The sequence below is a fragment of the Tiliqua scincoides genome, chromosome 3, assembly GCF_035046505.1.
Source record: "Tiliqua scincoides isolate rTilSci1 chromosome 3, rTilSci1.hap2, whole genome shotgun sequence".
In the NCBI taxonomy this organism is placed as follows: domain Eukaryota; kingdom Metazoa; phylum Chordata; class Lepidosauria; order Squamata; family Scincidae; genus Tiliqua; species Tiliqua scincoides.
In genome coordinates, this window is record NC_089823.1 from 18,159,331 (window position 1) to 18,176,030 (window position 16,700).

A 16,700-nucleotide genomic window follows, 5' to 3' on the forward strand; every position below is an offset into this window, starting at 1 on the left:
CTCCAGAGTGGTGGCATTCATCATTCATTTCTTCTTTCCCTAGCTACAACAGTCTACAACTTTTCTTTCTTTGTTTCGAAGATGTGGAAATTGTGTAATCTGAATGAAGACACTATGATTACTCTCTTTTTCATTGAACCTACCATAACAAACTTTAAGAAAACTCCTGTTTTTAGCTTGGCTGGTTGATTAGTTTCATCTTCTCGTAGTTGAGTTTAGCTATCTACACTAGAAGCAATCAGAATTGATTTAGGACTGAAACAGCTGGTGTTCAAATACTTATTTTTGTAATCTGTTTCTAGATGTAATAAAACTTCAAGTGACAGTATTTGCCCTTATCTTAAACTTTTTATTTTAGATACCTGAAATGTTATTTGCTGACTCAGATGAAAAAGCAAAGACAGATAAAATACCAAAGGAACGCAAGAAAAAGAATTCTGGTAAGATTTTTGCTGGAATAAATAAATTCCATAGCTTGGAATAGAGGGGCAGCCCAATCCTGAGCTGCCCGGAGCACCCAGGCTTAGCGGCACCAAAAAGGGCTGCCACTGAATCCTGCGCCTCCCACGCTACCGCGGAAGGCTCCTCGGGAGAAGGGGACGTTTGTTCCCTTCCTCCGAGTAAAGTAAGCAGCCCTGCAATGGGGCTACTCACTTTACCGCCGACCAAAAGGTCAGCGGTAAAGATGCTCGTGTAGGGTACGCAGCCCTCCACGAGCGCCCTGGATCCTGCAGAACTCGGCTCCGCGGATCCTCCTCCTGCCCACCTCTTGGCACGCCTCCTCCCCGCCCCCTCTGGTCTCCCCCCTCCCCGGAACGCCTCCCCCACGCCCCCGTCCACGCCCCTGCCTCTCGTTCCTCAGCCTGGTGGTCCGGGAGACTGCTGAGCCGCGGAACTTGGGCCGTTGGCCGGCACTGGGCTAGTACCGGCAGGAGCCTGGCGCTGAGCCCCACAAATGTGCCTTTCGGCATGTTTGTGACTGTAGTCGCCGGCACGGAGCCATGCTGCCGACCACAGGATTGGGCTCTTAGTTATGCAAGTTCTTCTAAAATGGTAGTGAGGATCTAAAGCAATTCTTAGGTCTTCCCAGCGGAAGTGTATACCGCAAAGGAAGAAGGGCTCGACTAAGTCCAGGAGGGTGCCCGCATGGCTAACCAGCCAAGTTAGAGAGGCTGTAAAGGGCAAGGAAGCTTCCTTCCGTAAATGGAAGTCTTGCCCTAATGAGGAAAATAAAAAAGAACATAAACTGTGGCAAAAGAAATGTAAGAAGGTGATATGGGAGGCCAAGAGAGACTATGAGGAATGCATGGCCAGCAACATTAAGGGGAATAATAAAAGCTTCTTCAAATATGTTAGAAGCAGGAAACCCGCCAGAGAAGCGGTTGGCCCTCTGGATGGTGAGGGAGGGAAAGGGGAGATAAAAGGAGACTTAGAGATGGCAGAGAAATTAAATGAGTTCTTTGCATCTGTCTTCACGGCAGAAGACCTTGGGCAGATACCGCTGCCCGAACAGCCCCTCCTGACTGAGGAATTAAGTCAGATAGAGGTTAAAAGAGAAGATGTTTCAGACCTCATTGATAAATTAAAGATCAATGAGTCACCGGGCCCTGATGGCATCCACCCAAGAGTTATTAAGGAATTGAAGAATGAAGTTGCTAATTTCTTGACTAAGATATGCAAGTTGTCCCTCAAAACGGCCACGGTGCCAGAGGATTGGAGGATAGCAAACGTCAAGCCTATCTTTAAAAAGGGAAAGAGGGGGGACCCAGGAAACTATAGGCCGGTCAGCCTAACATCTATACCGGGTAAGATGGTGGAATGCCTCATCAAAGATAGGATCTCAAAACATGTAGATGAGCAGGCCTTGCTGAGGGAGAATCAGCATGGCTTCTGTAAGGATAAGTCTTGCCTCATGAACCTTATAGAATTCTTTGAAAAGGTCAACAGGCATGTGGATGCGGGAGAACCCATAGACATTATATATCTGGACTTTCAGAAGGCGTTCAACACGGTCCCTCACCAAAGGCTAATGAAAAAACTCCATAGTCAGGGAATTAGAGGACAGGTCCTCTCATGGATTGAGAACTGGTTGAAGGCCAGGAAACAGAGAGTGGGTGTCAATGGGCAATTGACACCAAACTTTTCCGAGTGGTGAAGACCAGAAGTGATTGTGAGGTGCTCCAGAAGGATCTCTCCCAGACTGGCAGAATGGGCAACAAAATGGCAGATGTGCTTCAATGTCAGTAAGTGTAAGGTCATGCACATTGGGGCAAAAAATCAAAACTTCACATATAGGCTGATGGGTTCTGAGCTGTCTGTGACAGATCAGGAGAGAGATTTTGGGGTGGTGGTGGACAGGTTGATGAAAGTGTCGACTCAATGTGCGGCGGCAATAAAGAAGGCCAATTCTATGCTTGGGATCATTAGAGTGTCGACTCAATGTGCGGCGGCAATAAAGAAGGCCAATTCTATGCTTGGGATCATTAGAAAAGGTATTGACAACAAAATGACTAATATTATAATGCTGTTGTACAAATTGATGGTAAGGCCACACCTGGAGTATTGTGTCCAGTTCTGGTCACCGCATCTCAAAAAAGACATAGTGGAAATGGAAAAGGTGCAAAAGAGAGCGACTAAGATGATTATGGGGCTGTGGCACCTTCCTTATGAGGAAAGGCTACGGCGTTTGGGCCTCTTCAGCCTAGAAAAGAGACGCCTGAGGGGGGACATGATTGAGACATACAAAATTATGCAGGGGATGGACAGAGTGGATAGAGAGATGCTTTTTACACTCTCACACAACACCAGAACCAGGGGACATCCACTAAAATTGAGTGTTGAGAGAGTTAGGACAGACAAAAGAAAATATTTCTTTACTCCGCGTGTGGTTGGTCTGTGGAACTCCTTGCCACAGGATGTGGTGATGGCGTCTGTCCTGGATGCCTTTAAAAGGGGATTGGACAAGTTTCTGGAGGAAAAATCCATTACGGTTTACAAGCCATGATGTGCATGTACAACCTCCTGATTTTAGAAATGGGCTTTGTCAGAATGCCAGATGCAAGGGAGGGCGCCAGAATGAGGTCTCTTGTTATCTGGTGTGCTCCCTGGGGCATTTGGTGGGCCGCTGTGAGATACAGGAAGCTGGACTAGATGGGCCTATGGCCTGATCCAGTGGGGCTGTTCTTATGTTCTTATGCCCCAGAGTTTGATGTGAAATTTCATGTGCAATTTCATGCCATATCATAAACCAATATACTATAGTCATTAGTGGGTTGAATTTGGACCAGGTAGATCTGAGTTCAAATTCCCCTTCAGCCATAAAACTTACTGGGTGACATAGGACCATTCTTTCTCTCTGAACACAACATATGTAACAAGGTTGTTGTGAAGGTACATGGAGGAGAAAATATGTATTTTTTCACCCCAGCAGTGCCTTTTCTAGTGGCTGTCTGCTGGTGTTGCATCTTTTTAGATTGTGAACCCTTTTGGGACAGGGAGCCATTAGTTATTTGATTTTTTTCTGTAAACCGCTTTGTGAACTTTTTGTTGAAAAGCGGTATATAAACACTGTTAATAATAATAATAATAATAATAATAATAATAATAGTATGTATGCCATCGTGAGCTCATATAAATGTGAAAAATAAATAAATAAAAATAAATTTCATAAGCTGCTTTTGTCATCCACTCAATTTCAAAAATACCATACAGTACCATTCATCTTGGGAATGCTGTTTGAGAAACATAAACACAGAGTCATCTTCTCTGCACGGAATCAATTGTACAGTTCTTTGTTTATTAAGCATGCATGTTCTTAATTCAGTGTGTTCAATAAACTTAGTTCAGTCGGCTAAATAATCAAGAGGACTACAAGAAAAAATATTTGAATCATTTTCCAATGCTCAAGATGTATTTCCTATCCCATAAAATCTGCCATATAAGACATAAGTCCAGAGATAAAAGATAGGGTACAACAAACAGACAGATTGTGCATCATAAATAGTTTCATGGTTTTGGTCAAGATACTAAAATGTAAACCTTTTTGAATTGAAATTGCTTGCTTTAAACTAACCAGCCTTTAATCCCTGTTGAAAGAAAAAATGGTTGATATGAATTTTTTTCTTTAATGCTGCCCTATAAATCTTTGCTTTTGGTAAGCATGTATGTTATTGGCTCATGCAGGAATGCTAAATTTGTAACATGTTGTTTAGGTGATTCAGATTTCATGAAGTCATTTTTGACTATTCATGAATCCTGTAAGACCTGTGGAGCTACACCCAGAAGATATATGACTTTCTTGCATATGTATTATTCCATCCACAAAAGCAAGAGAACAGAGTTGATAAAAAGGCAAAGCCATTTGCAGGTATGTAAGATGCCTTTGATGGGCATTGTTTTTGCAGAATGATCCATCTGTATTGTTGATTTTTTTGGTCTCAGCATGAAAATCCTTTTCCTGTACACTAACTAAAGACATGAGGATCAAAATCACCTTTATGTGAACTTTGATTTTGTGTTTGAACATTCCCTTTTTTTCTAGTGTTGTGTATATCCATGTATCTGTGTATACTATGAATCAGTATATACCTAGGACTTCTGATTTGTTGAACAGCTTAGCAACCTAATCGTGATCGTCCACTGGTCTTACTGTAGTTCCTAATTAACAGCCCAGTCCTAAAAGCAACCATGCCCCAGGTGTAGCAGCGCCAAAGAGGCCCTGCAGCAGCAGCCCCTTCCCGCCCCCTTCCACCCCAGTTCCTATATCCAACCCTCCCTCTCCCACCCCCGAACGCCTCTCCCTGTCCCTGAGGCCCTCATCGCCACCTGGAGCTCTTACCTAGCTCTGAGTGGCGTCCAGCCAGTGCTGGGCTTAGTGCTGACTGATGCTGGGCCGGCATCAGTGCTGACTCAGCACAGGGTGTTGCAGGTGTGCCTTACGGCATATTTGCGACACCCAGCACTGGTGGTAGGAGAGTTTAGGATTGGGCTCTAAGTACATTAAAACAGTGTTAGCCAAAACATGAATTTTTTTTTGGGGGGGGGGGAACATTCCCTTATATTTTACCCATACGTGAATATTATCTCGAAGAAGTATCTAAAACTTTAACCAAGTATATTGTTTTTGTTAAATTTTGACTGATTTTAAAGCATCATTTTCCTGAAGCTTCAGGAAGTGGCTGTGTAGAAATGTAAAGGAATGAATGAAATAATTATTCCACAAATACAGTTTTGTACATTTCTAATTTTCTGAACTACATTCATCCAACTTTAAAGGCTGGAGTGGCTAAACTGAATGAAGCAAAAGCTCTTGTGGATGATCTGAACAGGAAAGCAGAAGAACAAAGTATATTGCTGAAAATGAAGCAAGACGAGGCTGATGCTGCACTCCAAGAAATAACAGTTTCTATGCAGGTAAAGCATATAAATGCAGCAAATTACAAGAGCATTAGATGAACTTAGCTGGCACCATGTTGGTAGAGGAGCACAAAAGGAGTGAAAGAAACAAGTGATTAGGGAAAGAAGATGGGGGGAGGCACCATTAGCAAGAGTATGTGATCAGAGTAGTAGTATGAGAGCCCAATCCTGTGGTCGGCAGCACGGCTCCGCTGACCACAGTTGCAAATGTGCCGTAAGGCACATTTGCAGGGCTCACCACCGGGCTCTCACCAGTGCTAGCCCAGCGCTGGCCAGTGGCCCAAGTTCCATGGCTTGGCAGTCTCCCAGACCACCGGGCTGCGGAACAGGAGGCAGGGCATGGACGGGGATGTGGGGGAGGCATTCTGGGGAGGGGGGAGGCTGGCGGGGGAGGGGAGGAGGCATGCTGAGGGGCGGGCGGGAGGAGGATCCTTGGAGCCGCGCTCCGCAGGATCCAGGATGCTCATGGAGGGCTGCGCGCTGAGTAGCCCCATTGCTGGGCTGCTTACCCAGGAGAAGGGGACAAACATCCCCTTCTCCTGAAGAGCCTCCCGCAGTAGTGCAAGAGGCGCAGGATTTGGTGGCAGCCCTTTTCAGTCCTGCTGAGCCTGGGCGCTCCGGGCAGCTCAGGATTGGGCTATGAGACAGTAACTGACCAGAGATTTGCACAGAAGTCAACTGTGGAAATATGAGAAAGAAGCTTATTGCAGGATTTGTTAGATCTAATACAAAATGGTTCAGAGAACTGAGGACTTGCACAGATCGGATCTGTGTTATATTCAAATATGTGTAATCTGAATTTGGAACAGCTCCAAGTCTAGCCATGCACATAGGTCTGTGTTAAATTAGCAAACACTCCATTTCAAATATGTACATCCCTTCTGACCATACTTTGTGACCAAACTGTCCCTTTTACGCGCCCCTGTAAAAACAGGTAATTACGTGTTTTGAAACTACATAGGGTGGCTTCTGCTGTACTATCATGAGAGGTGGGTTGTGGCTTAGACCCAAGGTAAATGAAACTGTACTATTTGATCCTGTGAGCCTCTGCACCAATGCAGTGGTTCATAGAACTGATCCACCAGTAAAAATACAGGTGTACCCCTGATCCATGAGAGTTCTGTTCTGGAACACGCCGCGGTTACCTGAAACTGCGGATATGAGTGAAAGCTTCTCCCTTTAGCTCTGGCGGGTCCTCTGAGACCTGCAGAGGCCACAACCATCTGATTGAGCCCTGTAGCTCAAAACACGTGACTTCTGGTTTCATGGAAAAATCGGAAGTTATGTTTTTAATGCCTTATAAGGACCATCAGAGCTCCCCTCGTCTCCGGGGGGGGGGGCGTTTTGGGGGTCCGCCACAGACTCTGTCTGTGGATAACTGAATCCACAGATTTGGAGGCTTTCCTGTATGCTGTAAAGAGTAACATCTTCATACTGCAAAGAAATATAAATCATACAGTGTACAGTGCATTAGTCATTGTATAAACAGTGCTCTTGAACAATATCAGTTTTTTTCCATAGGATGCAAGTGAGCAGAAAACTGAAATGGAAAAAATAAAACAGAAGATAGCAGAAGAAGTTGTAAAAATTGAAGAAAGGAAAACAATAATTGAGGATGAACTAAAGGAGGTTCAGGTAATTATAGTGGATAAAATACTGATCTTTTTGTGACTTCAAATCTTGCTTTGCAGAACAAGTGCATTATTGCATCCTAAAGGCTGCAATCCTAACCACACTTTCCTGAGGGTAAGCCCTATTGAATAAAATAGGTCTTGCTTCTCAGTAGACCTGGTTAGGATTGTGCCCAAAAGTTGATATGATTTTTTTTTCTCCAGTTTCTTTCATAGTGAAGCTTTATCTTTCCTCAAATTATTGTGTAATAATCTTTAGTAATGGGATCAATGCATTTTTCCTGGGGCTACTTTTTTCCTTATCCTAGGACAGTGGTTCCCAAACTGTGAGCTGGGGCTCACTGAGCAGCTGCAGAAACAAGCCAGGAGAGCCGTGGAATCCTTGCAAAAAATCTGCCACCCTATACAATTTCTCATTTTTCTGGCAGGGAAAACCACCAAACGAAACCAGGGAACATGGCGTTGGCTTTGCCGTCAGAAATACCCTGCTGAAATCCATCATCCCACCTACTGTGGGAAGTGAAAGAATTTTGTCCCTGCAGCTCCAGTCATCAGCAGGACCTATCACTCTCATCAGTGCTTATGCACCGACTCTGTCGTCTCCAGCGGAAGCCAAAGACAAATTCTATGATGACCTGGCCACCACTGTCAAGAAAATCCCTGTAAAAGAGCCATTGTTCATCCTCGGCGATTTCAATGCTAGAGTTGGTGCTGATAACAGTTCATGGCCCACTTGCTTAGGTCAGTTTGGCACTGGGAGGATGAACGAAAATGGCCAACGCCTGCTAGAGTTTTGCTGTCATCACGGTCTCTGTGTCAGCAACAAGTTCTTCAACACAAAGCCCCAACATAGAGTCTCTTGGAGACATCCAAGATCAAAGCACTGGCACCAGCTCGACCTGATCCTCACCAGACGCTCCAGCCTTCCCAGCATCAAGATCACACGCAGTTATCATGGTGCTGCCTGCGACACTGACCACTCCCTGGTGTGCAGCAGAGTGAAACTGCAAACAAAGCGACTGTATCACACGAAAAAGGAAGGAAGACCTCGCATTGATACCAGCAAGACCCGGGATCAGAGAAAAGTGGAGGAATTTGCACAAGCGCTTGAGGAATCTCTTCCAGGCCCGGCCGACGCAAACGCATCCAACAGATGGGAACATTTCAAGAATACCGTTTACAACACCGCCTTGTCCATATTCGGCAAGAAGACCAACAAGGCGGCAGACTGGTTTGAAGCCCACTCTGAGGAGTTGACACCAGTCATTGAGGAAAAGAGGAGAGCTCAAGCAGCATACAAGGTCTGTCCCAGTGAGCGCAACCTGCAGGTCCTCCGAATTGCTCGCAGCAAAGTCCAACAGACTGCCAGGAGATGTGCTAACGACTACTGGCTCCAGCTCTGTTCCGAGATACAGATAGCAGCTGACACGGGCAACATCAAGGGGATGTATGATGGTATCAAGCAGGCCCTAGGTCCAACACAGAAGAAAATTGCCCCTCTGAAGTCTGCCACAGGCGAGGTCATCCAGGATCGGGCGCAGCAGATGGAACGCTGGGTGCAGCACTACTCTGAGCTATATTCCAGAGAAAATGTAGTCACTGAAGAAGCACTGAACAACATTGAGTGCCTGCCTGTGCTGGAAGAGCTTGACAGTGAACCAACCCTAGAAGAACTTCACGTGGCCCTGGACTCCCTTGCCTTTGGCAAGGCACCTGGAAAAGACAGCATCCCTGCTGAAGTCCTAAAATGCTGCAAAGAGATCATCGTCACTGAGCTGCATGAAATCCTCTGTCTCTGCTGGAGAGAAGGTGGAGTACCTCAAGACATGAGGGATGCAAACATCATCACGCTGTACAAGAACAAAGGTGACAGGGGTGACTGCAACAACTACCGCGGCATCTCTCTCCTTAGCGTTGTAGGAAAGCTGTTTGCCCGAGTTGTACTAAAGAGGCTCCAGGTACTTGCAGAGAGCGTCTATCCAGAATCGCAGTGTGGATTCCGAGCCAACAGGTCCACCACTGATATGGTATTCTCCCTTAGACAACTGCAGGAGAAATGCAGGGAACAACGACAGCCACTCTTTATAGCCTTCATAGATCTCACAAAGGCTTTCGACCTGGTCAGCAGAGACGGCCTCTTCAAGATTCTCCCCAAGATTGGATGTCCACCCAGGCTCCTCAGCATCATCAGATCCTTCCACAAGGACATGAAGGGCACTGTTGTCTTCGATGGCTCCACATCAGACCCTTTTGACATCCGAAGCGGAGTGAAGCAGGGCTGTGTTCTTGCACCAACCCTGTTTGGGATTTTCTTCGCTGTCCTGCTGAAGCAGGCCTTTGGAACTGCAACAGAAGGCATCTATCTCCGGACCAGATCAGACGGAAAGCTCTTCAACCTCTCCAGACTGAGAGCAAAATCCAAAGTCCAGCTGAAATGTCTGCGTGACTTCCTCTTTGCCGACGATGCAGCTGTCACTACCCACTCTGCCAAAGATCTCCAGCAGCTCATGGATCGTTTTAGCAAGGCCTGCCAAGATTTTGGACTGACAATCAGCTTGAAGAAAACACAGGTCATGGTTCAGGATGTGGACTCACCTCCCTGCATTACAATCTCTGAGCATGAACTGGAGGTTGTCCATGACTTTGTGTACCTTGGCTCAACGATCTCCGACACTCATTCTCTCGATGCCGAGCTAAACAGGCGCATCGGTAAAGCAGCTACCACGTTTTCCAGACTCACAAAGAGAGTCTGGTCCAACAAGAAGCTGACGGAACATACCAAGATCCAGGTCTACAGAGCTTGCGTCCTGAGTACACTTCTGTACTGCAGCGAGTCATGGACTCTTCGCCCACAACAGGAGAGGAAACTGAGTGCTTTCCACATGCGCTGCCTCCGACGCATCCTCGGCATCACCTGGCAGGACAAAGTTCCAAACAACACAGTCCTGGAACGTGCTGGAATCCCTAGCATGTATTCACTGCTGAAACAGAGACGCCTGCGTTGGCTTGGTCATGTCGTGAGAATGGATGATGGCCGGATCCCAAAGGATCTCCTCTATGGAGAACTCGTGCAAGGAAAGCGCCCTACAGGTAGACCACAGCTGCGATACAAGGACATCTGCAAGAGGGATCTGAAGGCCTTAGGGATGGACCTCAACAAGTGGGAAACCCTGGCCTCTGAGCGGCCCGCTTGGAGGCAGGCTGTGCAGCATGGCCTTTCCCAGTTTGAAGAGACACTTTGCCAACAGTCTGAGGCTAAGAGGCAAAGAAGGAAGGCCCATAGCCAGGGAGACAGACCAGGGACAGACTGCACTTGCTCCCGGTGTGGAAGGGATTGTCACTCCCGGATTGGCCTTTTCAGCCACACTAGACGCTGTGCCAGAACCACCTTTCAGAGCGCGATACCATAGTCTTTCGAGACTGAAGGTTGCCAATACATACATACAATGTAAAGCATTGTAGCCCTAAGAGGGAGCTGTGGCCTATAGTCCAGTAGGTCAAGGGAGCTGCCAGTCAAAAAAAAGTCTGGAAATGACTGGTCGAAGACCTGGGAGTCTGAGTGATCACATGAAGATGTGCAAACAATAAGTTAACAAACTATTTTGCTTCTGCGGCATATTTGCTCATGTTGGCCAGTTGTATCCTTATCGGTCCCTTGTTCTCATGTGATTCCCCTGCCCACACAATCTGCCAAAGCTCACATGCTTCTTTCTTTGCCAAGGAAGCATCCTTTTCTGTGGCTTCTTAATAGTACTTTGTTCTTCTCTTTATCTTTTTTATTTACCCCATGCACCTTCCTCATTGTCTGGTACAGGGGTGCTCAATAGGTGGATCGCGATCTACCGGTAGATCGCGAGGCAAAATGAGTAGATCGCAGAGTGCCGACCCCCTCCCCTTCAGGTGCCTCTGGGAGGAAACACCAGGAGTAAGGCCCATTGTACTCAATGGGGCTTACTCCCAGGTAAGTGTGGCTAGGATTGCAGCCTCACAGCCTAATCCTACGCATGTCTACTCAGGAGTAAGTCCTGTTATACTCAGTGGGGCTCAAGGTACACCAACATACATTGTACACATAAATGTTATAGGTTATGATGGCGCGAACATTGTAAAAAAAACTCTGGTAGATCTCCGGGCCTTGTTGGGTTTCAAAGTAGCTCTCGAGCCAAAAAAGTGTGAGCACCCCTGGTCTAGTACTATGATTCTCATACAGCTTGTCACCCCACAAGTGGAGAAGCTGACCAAGGAAGGTGTCAGTGAATTGGGGATAAAAGGATAAAATGAAAGTTCTGTTAGAAATCAGCAACTTTTTTAATTTTCCTATCCTGTTTTTCTTTTCTTTTTTTTAGCCATTGGTTAATGAAGCTAAATTAGCAGTTGGAAATATCAAACCAGAATCTCTATCAGAAATCCGTTCCCTACGTGTGCCTCCTGATATAATTAGAGACATACTTGAGGGTGTCTTACGGCTTATGGGTATCTTTGATACATCGTGGGTGAGCATGAAGAGGTAACTTGAGAGTTAATGTAGTTGTCCTGTGAACTATGTTGTATTTTTCCCCCAGTCATATATTTTATTCTGAATACTAATGAAAAACCAGTGAGGTAACTGTAGATGAAGCTCAGAAATTAATTTAATGCTACTATAGTTAACCTGCAGCTGACATGAGGTCAGCACATATAACCAAAATTGTATATAGTCAAAAGTTCCTTAAAGCCTACACATATGTACTGTCTCTTTAAGAACTAAAAGCACAGTAAGAGAGACATACAAAAACTGAAGCAACAGCAGTTTCATTTTTCTGTTTCAGGCTTGCTTAAGGGCATAAACACAGTAAGTGAAATGGAAGGTGGAATTACCTGCACTATTAAACTTTTGTTCTGTGACAGAGGAAGGGGGCATCTGGAACTATGTGGGAATGCCCCTCATGCAGCATGAGGTAGGATCAGTCATTAAATGGTGTCTCCTTCTGGTTGGGGATGACAGTTGGATCCAGTCCGGTTAGGATTAGGAGCCATTTGGGCTCTATGCCCGATTTACTTTATGCCCAATTTGTCTCTGTTGGAAGTGCTTTTCTCCCTCCCTTTGTGTGAGCAGTTTGGACGTCGCCCGTTCAATGCAAGGAGGGAGTCCTGTGCTCTCTCCATATGGCTTACCACAGCAGCAGTGGAATTCAATTAGCTTTTTGATGTGATTAGAGGCCCTATGCCTCATTGACATAAACTCTGCCCAGTGCTGTCCATCTGCAGGCATGGCATCTTAGGTATGCTATGTAGAGCTATCATTGACTTTGCCGATGGTACAGGGTCACTGTACCCTGGAGGGCTTGAGTGTCGACCACACCCTCAGCAGTGGTAGTGCTTGAGCACAAGGGAGCTGGCAGGCCTTTCTTTACAGCAGGTGTGCTTGGGTATGAGTCATCCTGACCATGGTGTGCTGGACCTGGCTATCACCCTCTCTGGTCAGAGCAGTGATTAAGAGAGCAAGCAGGGGCAACGACTTATAAGCTCCAAGCTCCATTTGGGTTCACTGCAGTTCTTGTTTAGAGTTGTTTTCACAAGAAGATAAATCACTCTCCAACATGAGTGCGGGGGAGGGAATGTCTAAAGGGAAAACAGAGTGCAGACTTAATCCGGAAGCTCAAACTAAGGTATTGGCATAGATTAAGGCTGTGGTAGAGGAGATGGTGGAGTCCAAGCCTCAAGGGACAACTCAAGTAGAATGCCCAGGGCAGTTGCAGGGAGGGCGACAAGAAGTACGTAAGCATTTGGTAAGTGTTGGCGGGTTCGTAACCCAGACTTCCAATCTTCTTTGTTACCACCTTCATTCAGAGGTTTTGCGTCTTCCAGTGATATGTCCCCTGCTGGCAAACAGCTCAGGGGTAAAGCTAAGGCACCAAAATGTAAAAACATAGCATCTCTGGTAAAAGGGGCAGGCTGCATGGTCATGGCAGGCTGGGTCTGTTGTCCTCCTCCAATGAATCTTCAGTGCAGGAGGAGGGTTAGCTATCAGAGGAATAGAAGACCTGAGAACAATGCGGACAGGTTGCCTCGGATATTTTTTCAAGGTTGTTGGCAAAAGCAGTCAGTGATTTACATCTGGAGACCACTGCAGTTGATGCAGAGTGAAAAGGATAAGCTGAATTTGCCTTCTGTTAAGTCTCTCTTTCCTCAAGGACGAATTCAACCAACTGAGGTCCCTTTTCTGAAGGCTTTTAAGAGAATTTTGCTGGCAGAGTGGGAAGTCACCTTTCCAAAGCAGGCATACTCCTAAGTAGACTTTATTTGTTGCCACAAAAGGCACTAGACCTTCTGAAGGTTCTGAGGCTAGACATTCCTGTGGCTGCACTTTCTTCCAACGCAGGTGTACCATTGAAAAGGGAAGGGCCCCCCAAAGACTCTTGTGATAGGAGAGTGGACTCTGCATTGAAGAAAAGTTTTGAAGCTAGCTCAGATGATTTGAGAGCTGTGACGTCAAACTTGATCCTGTCCAGGGCAATGGTTTTGTGGGCAGATGAGCTAGGAAAATCAGACATGCTTAAGGAGGTAAAAAACACTTTAAAAAAGATTTCACTGGCAGTGGCTTACTCTGCTGATGCATCTTTAGATTCCCTTCAGTTCTCAGCTAGAGCAAAGTTCGTAATGTAGTGGCAAGGCAGAATGTGTGGCTCCACCATTGGCAGGTGGACTCCAGTTTTCGGGTTAGACTGATGGGACACCATTGCAGATTCGAAGCTCTTTGGAGAGGCTCTAGATCAGGAGTGTCAAACTCATTTCATACAGAGGGCCAAATAGCATTCATGATACGTGCTGAGGGCTGAAAGTGATGCCATTAGGCAGGAAGTGATGTCATTAAAAAGGTCATAAAAAAAATTAGTACCTTATCTCACGTAGAATTCATTAGCTTTAAATGACAGAAGAAGTATCAAATCTTGATCGTATTTCAAGATTTGGGAGAGCTCAACTTTCATGAGGGCTGCCCTTTTAGTAGAAACACCTCAACACTGCCCAGCAGCTGAGAGCCTGAGGGCCAGATAAAAAACTTCCATGGGCCACATTGGGCCTTATGTTTGACACCCCTGCTCTAGACCCTGTGCTAGTAGAAAACAAGGATAAAAGAAAGGTACTTCCTTCAGTGCAGAGAGAGGACATGAAAGGTAGATTTCAGCAGTCCTGTTGGTCACAGAGACAAAATTTTAAAGGTAAAGACCAATCCAAAGTCTGTCCAAAATCGTCAAGATTCTAGATACCAACAAAGGCAATTTTGGCAACTCTGCAACCAATGCACAGGCCTAACAACAAACCCAAAACAACCTGACGCCAGGCAGGATTTGGGCGTTTTGCCAGTTGGGGCTCATCCCTTGGCGTTTGCGCAGAGGTGATGCCAAACAACCACCAATGAATGGGGCAGAGACTCGGTTATGTACAGGTATTCCTTGAGTTGAGTTGGCATCCTTCAGTCTTGGAAGACTATGGTGTCACGCTCTGAATGGAGGTTCTGGAACAGAGTGTCCTCTCCAGTGCGCAAAGCCTGGGTAAAGTAGGTATGGAGGATAGGCTGTTACCCATGCAGCAAATCCCCCCTCTCCACGTCGCTGAAATGGTCCAATGGAAAGGCAGAGGCCAATACGGTTGGTTCCAGCGGCGTCGCAGGAGTTGCCAGAACGTGACTGTGTTCAGCCATGAACTGCCTCAGGGACTCCGGCTCCGGATTTTGCCTCGAGGTTGACTCCTGAAGCCTTTTCCATAACTGGATGTAGCCACAATGCAGTGGAAGTTTGGGATCAGAGTTTTCCTTCTCTCAGATGAGCTGCCTTCCCAGGCTGACGAGCCCCATCTACCCGGTGGCTGTTTAGTCGCCTCTTACGACAAGTACAGCCAAACTGAGGGCCTATTCTTATCCCCAGCCCCCAGGTATTCCATAGAGTTCATAAAAACAGCAAAGAACCAGGTGAACAGCAATAATACCCAAATACAAAATGCTGATCAAACATCTGGTGTTCCCTGGTATAGGTAAAAGGGGCATTCTGAATGCAATGGCAATGCCCCACACACAGCTTGAGGTAGGGTCAGCTGGATAACAGAATCTTCTTGCCTCAGGAGTGACTGTTAACTCCAGTTCTGGCTCTACCTCACTACCTTGAGGATGTTGGCTGAGGTTGTACCTGGCAGAGGAAGGGCGTTCCTAACAAACTAGGATAGCCCCTTGCACCGGTTCTGAGGTACGGTCAACTGTTAGCGGCTTCTCCTCCATACAGGACTGACCGTCTCTCCAGTTTGGCCCTACCTCGCAGAGGGATAGAACATCAGCTGGTCTGGCTCGCAGCTCACAGCTAATTATTTTTTATTTTTCTGGTTCTCCAGTGGAGGAAGGTGTTTGCTGTTGTTTCTAGGAGGCAGGTTCAACAAAGTCATATGACCTTCCTCCTCTGCAGAGGGCTCTCATGTTCTCCAATTTCATCCATATCTTGCTAGAGACAGGTTGTTCATCACCTTGCTCCACTGGACTTCTTGCTTCCTCTCTATTTCTGATCAGGCTATCTTCCCTTCCCTGTAATCCTTTAGTAGGGAAATTTTTTTTTCCCCTGATTGAGATGTGGGCATTCCTGTTCAGATGGGAATGTCCCTCATAGCTCTCGGTAGGCAGGGCCAGCCGAAACGGGGTAGACCTGGTCCCAGTTCATTCCTGCCTCACATGCAATTTGGTCACCCTTCCTCAGAGCTCTCCGCATCGCACATTTTCTTTATCCTTCTCTCTCCCCCCTCCTCCTTTTCTCTATATTGGCTGGAGTGGCGGGGCTTCCTTGGAGCCACCAGGCAGCCCCAGTCACTGGCAATGCTTACTGCCTCTGAGACTCATGGAGGAACATGAACTGCAAGCGATTCCCGGGATGCAGGCAGCACCTTTTGTCTTCAGCTGTCCCTGGTCCCATATAGTTCCAAATGTCCCCTTCCTCTGCCATGGGAAGATGGATTTTCCTTAGCTGAGAATTCCTGGTAGAGGAAAGGAGCATTCAACCCATCAGTTACAAGTCTCAGTCATCACTATCCTGGGTGATGTAGCATAGGTGAGGTGGTATATAGGAGTTTTCTGAAAGCACTTCCACTAATGTTATAAGTTATTGGAAAGAAGAAAGGAGATGATCAGTTGACCAGTCTGGTATGAAAACACCTGCAAGGGAAGGCATTGAGTCTAAAGCTCAGTTATGCGAACTGGATCTAACAGTCATCACCACATGCAAGGAGACACTGTTGATGACTGACCTCTTTCTGTACGAGGGGCATTCCCATATAGTTCTGAATGCTCCCTTTCCTCTACCAGGAATAGGAATTCTCAGGGAAGGAAATTCCATTTTTGTCCTCTATATTTTTTGTATACTTAAAATTGTATGAGTCTATTGTACATTAGATGCGGGCTGATTGTATTGTAATATAGATGCTTCATTAAAATGCCAAATTCTATATTTGTTTTCCCCACTTTTGACTTCTTATTTAATGTTCTTGGCAGTTTCCTTGCCAAAAGAGGAGTGAGAGAAGATATTGCAACCTTTGATGCTCGTAACATTCCCAAGGAAATTCGTGAGAGTGTAGAAGAACTTCTAGCCAAAAATAAGGCATCTTTTGATCCGAAGGTAATGTCTTTAAATGCTTAACAGA

The 16,700-nt window shown here is 46.2% G+C and overlaps 1 protein-coding gene across 1 annotated transcript in view; it reads left to right on the forward strand.

Moving 5' to 3' along the window:
* The window catches only part of DYNC2H1 (dynein cytoplasmic 2 heavy chain 1), a 209,157-nt gene that overhangs the window by 77,948 nt on the left and 114,509 nt on the right, over positions 1-16,700 (forward strand). The window contains exons 55-60 of the mRNA XM_066619151.1: positions 359-440; positions 4,212-4,366; positions 5,275-5,412; positions 6,937-7,050; positions 11,393-11,553; positions 16,552-16,675. Coding sequence (XP_066475248.1) covers positions 359-440; positions 4,212-4,366; positions 5,275-5,412; positions 6,937-7,050; positions 11,393-11,553; positions 16,552-16,675 — 774 coding nt within the window. The remainder of the gene's footprint in view (positions 1-358; positions 441-4,211; positions 4,367-5,274; positions 5,413-6,936; positions 7,051-11,392; positions 11,554-16,551; positions 16,676-16,700) is intronic.